The following is a 9096-nucleotide window of genomic DNA, read 5'->3' on the forward strand; positions in this document are numbered from 1 at the left end:
TCTCCTCCTTGCTCTCTCCTCCTTGCTCTCTCCTCCTCGTTGTCTTCCCTCCTTGCTCTCCCTCCTTCTCTCTCCTCCTCCTTGCTCTCTCCTCCTCCTTGCTCTCTCCTCTCCTTGTTATGTCCTCCTCCTTGTTGTCTCTCCTCCTGCTATCTTTTCCTCTATGCTGATCTCCCAGTTCTCTCTTCCATCTCTCAAACCCTCCCCCATCTTTTCCCCAGTTCTCCTCTTCCCTCTCTCAACCCTCCCCATCTTTTTCCCATTCTCCACTTCCATCTCTCAAACCCCTCCCATCTTTTTCCCATTTCTCCACTTCTCCTCTCTCAAACCCCTCCCCCATCTTTTTCCCATTTCTCCTCTTCCATTTCTCAAACCCCCCCCCATCTTTTTCCCATTTCTCCTCTTCCTTCTCTCAAACCCCCCCTCTCCCATTTATCCTCTTCCTCTCAAGCCCCCCCCCTCTCTTTCTCATTTCTCCACTTCCTCTCTCAAACCCTCCCCCCTCTTCCCTTCTCCACTTCCCTCTCTAAAACCCCCTCCCCCTCTCTCTTCCCATTTATTATTTTACATTTCTCAACCCTTTCCTCGCTCATCCCTTCACCCATCTCTCTACCTCTTCCAATCTCTCCCTTTCTCTCCCCCTCTCTCCCCCTCTCTCTCTCCCTCACTCTCTCTGTGTGTGTGTGTGTAGGGGTCTTGCTCTCTCAGTGTAATGTGATCCAGCAGCAGTGCTGACTGCCCCCTGCACTGCTCTGGTTGCTAGGCAGCTGATCTGAGACCAGTCCCTCCTTAGTGCTGCACCTCCCTCGCCGACCCGTCTGTCTGCCGCCAAAGAGAGGAGGGGGGATGGTAGCACCGTGACACCAATCTGAATGCCACACTCAGTCTCAGGCCACCAGGCAGGCAGGCGACACTCAGTCAACCCCTAGAATCTTCTAGGCTCTAAGGATGGGCAGAGGCTTGTCAGACTGCAGTACTGCAGAGTGTAGTGTACACAGCCAGGGGACAGGCTAGCCAGGGGTTAGCTATGAACTGGTTACACAGACATGAACAATAACCTCTAAGGTCGCTCCAGCAGATTGGCTGTATGATGCGGGGCCTTCTTCTAATGTCTTGGTGTTAAAACACTACATGCACATTTTAGCTTTCTGTGTCGTTCATTACCTGACTGTAGGCCACATTGTGTGGCTAGCACAGTGGGTTACCTGTTGGAAGTTGCCCAGGTGTTGGATATCAGTAGGGTGGTAGCTATGGTTATTGGTTAGTAACAGAGTGTTAGCTTGCTGGGCTGCCGTGGTGTTGCTCCATTTGGTGGTGGAGGATAATGGTCTTAGACTTACTTCACAGTGGACTCATTTAGGGCCCCATTTTCTGTCCAAAAACAGCTCTCAGATGCACTACAGCTGTTTTGTTCTTTTTGTGCATAAATGGAAGCACATTGGAGCCACACTGCCTCCTTTAGGGGATTGAGTGAAAAACTCTTGCCATTTCTTGGTTGGTGCATTAAAAGTGTAACAACCACAGAAGCACGGAAAGTTGACATTTATGAGCTACATTTAGCTGAGATGTAGGCTCTGTTTTGCACACAGGCACAGTGTCTGTGTTGAAATGATAACTGTTGTTAACTTTTACTTGGTACTCATCCCGGATCCGGGAGCACCCTCATCAGTAAAAAAGCTGACTAGCATAGCGCCACAAGTAAATACTAGCATCTAAATATCATGAAATCACAAGTCCAAGACACCAGATGAAAGATACACATCTTGTGAATCCAGCCATCATTTCTGATTTTTAAAATGTTTTACAGGGAAGACACAATATGTATTTCTATTAGCTAACCACGATAGCAAAAGACCCAACTTTTTTTTCCCACCATTTTTTTACTGCATAGGTAGCTATCACAAATTCGACCAAATAAAGATATAAATAGTCACTAACCAAGAAACAACTTCATCAGATGACAGTCTGATAACATATTTATTGTATAGCATATGTTTTGTTCGAAAAATGTGCATATTTCAGGTATAAATCATAGTTTTACATTGCAGCCACCATCACAGAATCTCACCAAAGCAGCTAGAATAACTACAGAGACCAACGTGAATTACCTAAATACTCATCATAAAACATTTATGACAAATACACAGTGTACAGCAAATGAAAGACAAACATCTTGTGAATCCAGCCAATATTTCAGATTTTTTAAGTGTTTTACAGCGAAAACACAATATAGCATTATATTAGCTTACTACAATAGCCTACCACACAGCCCCATTCATTCAACATAACGTTAGCGATAGCGAATAAACCAGCAAAAGATATTAATTCTTTCACTAACCTTCTCAAACTCCATCAGATGACAGTCCTGTAACATCATATTACACAATACATATATGGTTTGTTCGAAAATGTGCATATTTAGCGGCACAAATCGTGGTTATACAATGAGAATAGTAGCCAAACTGCARACAAAATGTYGGGAGAAATCTTKGGAGAGGCACCTAATCTAATCAATAACTAATCATAAACTTGACTAAAAAATACAGGTTGGACAGCAAATTAAAGATACATTAGTTCTTAATGCAACCGCTGTGTTAGATTTTTTTAAATTAACGTTACTACGACATACAGCGTGCGTTAAAGCGAGACCGCGCCGAAATTAATGTCGGAATAATAGTTTAACATTTTCGACACATATACGAATTAACATCATAAATAGTTCTTACTATTTGATGAGCTTCCATCAGAATCTTGTACAAGTTGTCCTTTGTCCAGAATAATCGTTGCTCGGTTGTAGATTGTCGTCTTCAACTTTGGAATTAGCAGCAAACATTAGCCATGTGGCGCAGACGTGTCCAAATCCCCAGAACGCAGCACAAAGAAAATACCGAAAATCGCAATATACTGATATAAACTGATATAACTCGGGTTTAAAATAACTATATTATGATGTTTTTAACACGTATATCGAATAAAATCAGAGCCGGATATATCTAACGCCTATAACAACAGCTTTTCAGAACGCAATCCTGAGGTCTGTCTCGCGCTATGACGAATGTTGAAAAGACTGCACACCCGGTTCCAAGAGCTCTTGTTCGGCCTCAGATCTACCTAGACACCCCATTCCAATTCTCACTGCTTACTGACATCTAGGGGAAGGCGTATGCAGTGGATGTAGACCCATAGATTACATGCAAATTAATAAACTGACCCTGTAACAGAGCCCCCGATTTCAGATTTCTCACTTCCTGACAGGAAGTTTGCTGCAAAATGAGTTCTGTTTTACTCACAGATATAATTCAAACGGTTTTAGAAACTAGAGAGTGTTTTCTATCCAATAGTAATAATAATATGCATATTGTACGAGCAAGAATTGAGTACGAGGCAGTTTAATTTGGGAACGAATTTTTACAAAGTCGAAATGGCGCCCCCCTATTGAGAAAAGGTTAACTAGGGCTGTGAATTGCCAGGGACCTCACAATACAATGTTATCACTATACTTAGATGCCGGTACAATATGCATTTCCATTCTCACAATTAAATACTGAACAAAAATATACAGTTACAGTTCACGTAACAAAACCACTCAGTATCTCTAAAACCACTCAGTATCTCTAAAACCACTCAGTATCTCTAAAACCACTCAGTATCTCTAAAACTACTCAGTATCTCCAAAACCACTCAGTTTCACTCAGTATCTCTAAAACCACTCAGTATCTCTAAAACCACTCAGTTATCTCTAAAACCACTCAGTTATCTCTAAAACCACTCAGTATCTCTAAAACCACTCAGTTATCTCTAAAACCACTCAGTTATCTCTAAAACCACTCAGTATCTCCAAAACCACTCAGTATCTCTAAAACCACTCGGTTATCTCTAAAACCACTCAGTTATCTCTAAAACCACTCAGTTATCTCTAAACCCACTCAGTTATCTCTAAAACCACTCAGTATCTCTAAAACCACGTAGAGAAATGAACATTACATTCTCTGGCAACAGCTCTGATGGACATTCCTGCAGTCAGCATGCCAATTGCACGCTCCCTCAAAACTTGAGACATCTGTGCCGTTGTGTGAAAAACTGCACATTTTAGAGTAGCCTTTCATTGTCCCCAGCACAAGGTGCACTTGTGTAATGATCATGGTGTTTAATCAGCTTCTTGATATGCCCCACTTGCCAGGTGGATGGATTATCTTGACAAAAGAGAAATGCTCACTAACAGGGATGTAAACAAATTTGTGCACAACATTTTAGAGAAATACGCTTTTTGTGCGCATGGAACATTTCTGGGATCTTTTATTTCATCTCATGAAACATGGGCCCGGCACTTTACATGTTGCGTTTTTATATTTTTGTTCAGTATAGATGTATTGTGATTTGATACTGTGATTTTATTGCAATTCAATGTTCCAAACATATTGCCCCCCATATGTCTGCTGAAGAGGGACAAGAGAGAGCTATGAAGAAAACTAGTTTTGTTCAGTAATGGAAATCAAAGTGCTGAAAACAAATTGTCTCCCTATTTAAAAAGAATTCGGAGAACAAGCTAGCTGGTGCAGGTACAGCTAACTAGCACAAAAATAATATTGTCAAAACAATAGGATATATTGTTAAACATAATATCTTGATATGTAACTGTATCAATTTGATCCCCCATCACTATTGTTAACCCCTGATATGTAATGCCGAATAGCATTAACCACCCCTTCTCTCATCCCTCTCCTCCTCCCCCACGTCTCTCTCTTTCTCTACTTCTCTCTCTCTCTCTGTAGAAGTACCGGTACCAGGATGAGGAGACACCCCCCTTGGAGCACAGTCCAGCCCATTTGGGTCAAGGGAAAAGTGCTGAGATGCTTCACATGAGCGATAAGAACCTCGCCGCCATGGAGGCAATGCATGGCTACACGCCGCACACACACATCTCCCCTATCAAGGTAGGACACACGCGCTATCACTACACGCCACGCACATACTGTACATCTCCCTCATCAAGGTAGGACACACGCGCTATCACTACACATCAAGGTAGGACATGCTCACGTATGTGACATACCTCTGTCAGGTAGGACAAACTCACGTAGGTTACAAACCTCTGTCAGGTAGGACAAACTCACATATGTTACAAACCTCTGTCAGGTTAGCACCAAACTCACCATCTGTTACAAACCTTCAGTAGACAAACTCACGATGTGACATACCTCTTCAGGTAGGACAAACTCACATATTACAAACCTCTGTCAGGTGACAAACTCACTATGTACAACCTCGTTCAGGTAGGACAAACTCAACATATGTTACAAACCTCTGTCAGGTAGGACAAACTCACGTATGTGACATACCTCTGTCAGGTAGGACAAACTCACGTATGTTACATACCTCTGTCAGGTAGGACACACACTCATTAATCACTGCACCCACTTACAGTATATCTCCCCCTTTAAAGAAGGACACACAACAATCACAAGCAAATACATCCACCCATGCATGGTACCACCCACACACAAACTGTCTCTTTATATCACTCTACATCTATTTATATCCCTTTCACACTCTCTCTCTCTCAGTGCATCCTCTTGGGAAAAATGCATTCACATTTGTCTTTGTCTCTGAAATCAACATTCACAGTTTGTCAGTGTCTCTATCACTCAGTCTGTGTATTGAATTTATTTTGTGTACTGTGACTTGAATGATATGACTCCTGCCTTTTCCTGGACTTGTTCTGATCCATGTGGTTTCCCTGAAGTCTAGAGTCAAGGAGCCTGAAAACGATCCTAAATCGTATGACATTTCTTGAAGGAAAGATCCTTATGACTTCACTGAGGACATGTCTGTGATGTCATAATGCAAAGATCAAAATGCCACATCACCAATCATCTGCCCAGTTAAGTCCTCCTACACTCACTGCGGTGTCAGCAGGACCTAAGGGAACTTGATGTTTTCAGTTCTCTGTACATGTTGCTCATATCAAAGGCCCCTCAGTGAGACTGTCTGGTCTGATCTCCAGGATTATCTGTTCCACTGATCCCAAGTACAGATATAGTGTTCCCTGTTGGCTCTCTTTTAATGTAAATTAAAGTTAAATTAGATTATCACTGATTCAGGTCATGGTATTGCTTAATTACAACAACACATACATTTGATCATTATCTCTTATGTTATGACAAAGTGCAGGTGTGATGTTCATTGTCTCTCCCTATTTTTGGAACATTTCCCTACTTTGTTGGTTCCACTTTGAGATGGAGTTAGATCCATTATAAAGGTCTTCTGTGTGTCTGGTCACTCAGTTCGGAGGGTATTTGCCCCCTCGTGTGTTAATTAAGAGGAACTGCAACTCAATTTCTCCGCTGGAGAAACTGGATTCACTTCATGTGAAATGTTCTGTTTATTGACATCAAAAGCATTTATTCTGTGAAATAATCATTAGTGTTCCTCAATGTTAATGTAATGTTGATAGGTCTGGTCCTAGTTGCTGATTGGACAAGGAGAGACCAAGCTGTTATACAGCTTATAATATGGAAAGTTCCAACCAATGACAGGAATAATGATGGTGGTGGTGACGGCAGGTTTTTTGTGTTTTTATTATTTTTCCGATGTCTAGTTCCATTTCTAGTTCCATGTCTAGTTCCATGTCTAGTTCCATGTCTAGTTCCATGTCTAGTTCCATTTCTAGTTTCCTTGTTCTAAGTTTCTCATGTCTAGTCATGTCTAGTCTCCATTTCTAGTTCTGTCTAGTCGCCGATGGTCTAGTTCATGGTCATTCATGTCTAGTTCCACTTTCTCTAGTTTCCATGTTAGTTCCATTTCTAGTTCCATTTCTTAGTCCATGTCGTAGTTCCATTTCTAGTTGCCATTTTCAGTATCCATTTGTCTAGTCCATTTCTTAGTCCTTGTCTAGTTCATGTCTAGTTCCATGTCTAGTTCCATGTTCTAGTTCCATTCTAGTTCCATTTCTAGTTCATGTCCTCTCCTTATGTCTACATTCTAGTTCCATGTCTAGTTCCATGTCTAGTTCCATGTCTAGTTCCATTGTCTAGTTCCTGTCTAGTTCCATGTCTAGTTCCAATGTCTATTCCACTTGTCTAGTTCCATGTCTAGTTCCATTTCTAGTTCTCATTTTCTAGTTCCATGTCTAGTTCTTCATTCTTAGTTCCATGTTCTAGTTTCATGTCTTAGTGTTCCATTTCTAGTTCCTTTGTCTAGTTCCATGTCAGTTCATGTCTAGTTTCCATGTCTAGTTCCATGTTCTAGTTCCATTTTCTAGTTCCATGTCTAGTTCCATTTCTAATTCCAGTCGGTTCCATGTCCCCACTTTGTTTCTTGTCTCATCCTCAGGCTCCTTCTCTTTCCTAACACTCATCCCCTGGCCTTTCCCTCTCTTACCTAACACTCATCCTCAGGCTTTCCTCTCTTCCTAACCCTGATGAACAAACAATGCTAACTACCTTCTATTCAGTTGAATAGTTGGATAATCCTTATTTTGTTTACTTACTTCACTCTTCTTTTTCTTCTTCTTCTTCTTCTTCTTCTTCTTTTTCTTTCTTCTTCCTCTTCTTCCTCCTCCTCCTCCTCTGGTATTTGCACCTCTCTGTATGATTACTTGCTTAGCACTCTGCAATATAACCTGTCAGTGTATTACCCTGCTCTTCTTTTTTAACTCAAAAACTGGATTATAACACAACGCCAAGATTATGACACAACGCCAGATTATGACACAACGCCAGATTATGACACAACGCCAGATTATGACACAACGCCAGATTATAACACAACACCAGATTATAACACAACACCAGATTATAACACAACGCCAGATTATAACACAACACCAGATTATAACACACCAGATTATACTATTTAATTCAAATTTTCTTTGCCATACTATTACCCCTTCTTCTCTGTGCACCCCATTCCTTGTTTCTTACTACCTCCCCAGTAGTTACCTATCCTCTTATCTCCTCCACTCCAGTTACCCTCTCCCCTTTACCATCTCTGTTGTTTTGCAGCCGGTGTTGATGTCATCAGGCCACACTCCTATGTACACCTCTGCTGTTTCCACACTGGTAAGAGCACAGAGCTCCCCTGCTGCTCAGAGCAGAGCTGTTGTTGTAATCACCATCACCCCTGTGGCTTTCTTACATCATTATGTATCCCCCGTTGTGACATCATTACCAGTCCTGCAGTGATGTCACATGTAAAACTTGGTTGTACTGTATCATCACAGTTCTGTTGCATCATACATTCTGTAGATGTTCTTTCAAAAGTATAAGGTCATCTGTGATGTGGTCATAGTGGTCATGCTCACACAGTAGTTATCAGCATCTGGACTGGTCATTCTCACATTGCAGAATTGTTGTTGTTACAGAGTGGGGTTTCATCTTCTGCACTATTCACTTGTTACTGGCTAATGTCTGTGTATTTTTATGTGTGAAGCTGGACTCTGTTTTGGAACACGGTGAAAAATGTGTAATAAGCTCCTAGATGTATTTATTTTGTTGCGAAAAGCTTTGGCAGCCTGGTCTGGACTGGTAGGATGCCTGGTCTATTGGACTGGTTGGCTGCCTGGTCTATTGGACTGATTGGCAGCCTGGTCTGGACTGGTAGGATGCCTGGTCTATTGGACTGGTTGGCAGCCTGGTCTGGACTGGTAGGATGCCTGGTCTATTGGACTGGTTGGCTGCTTGGTCTATTGGACTGGTAGGCTGCCTGGTCTATTGGACTGGTTTGGCAGCCGGTCTATTGGACTGGTTGGCTGCTGGTCTATTGGATGGTAGGATGCGTCTATGGACTGGTAGGATGCCTGTCTATTGGACTGGTTGGCTGCCTGGTCTATTGGACTGGTTGGCGCCTGCTGTCTATTGGACTGGTGGCTGCCTGGTCTATTGACTGGTGGTGCTGGTCTATTGGACTGGTTGGCTGCCTGGTCTATTGGAGCTGGTTGGCTGCCTGGTCTATTGGACTGGTTGGCTGGCCTGGTCTTTGGACTGGTGGGCTGCCTGGTCGTATTGGACTGGCTTGGCTGCGCTGGTCTATTTGACTGGGCTGGCTGCCTGGTCTATTTGACTATGTCTGGCTGGCCTGTCTATTTGAACGGCTGCT

At 42.4% G+C, this 9096-nt stretch overlaps 1 protein-coding gene across 1 annotated transcript in view; it reads left to right on the forward strand.

Annotated features, from left to right (window-relative positions):
* Window positions 1-9096, forward strand: part of LOC112070333 (discs large homolog 1-like protein) — a gene marked incomplete at its 3' end in the record, with an annotated part of 85229 nt that overhangs the window by 14426 nt on the left and 61707 nt on the right. Inside the window, exons 2-3 of the mRNA XM_024137750.2 lie at window positions 4773-4934; window positions 8004-8060. Coding sequence (XP_023993518.1) covers window positions 4773-4934; window positions 8004-8060 — 219 coding nt within the window. The remainder of the gene's footprint in view (window positions 1-4772; window positions 4935-8003; window positions 8061-9096) is intronic.

The sequence above is a fragment of the Salvelinus sp. IW2-2015 genome, unplaced genomic scaffold, assembly GCF_002910315.2.
Source record: "Salvelinus sp. IW2-2015 unplaced genomic scaffold, ASM291031v2 Un_scaffold1295, whole genome shotgun sequence".
Lineage (NCBI taxonomy): Eukaryota > Metazoa > Chordata > Actinopteri > Salmoniformes > Salmonidae > Salvelinus > Salvelinus sp. IW2-2015.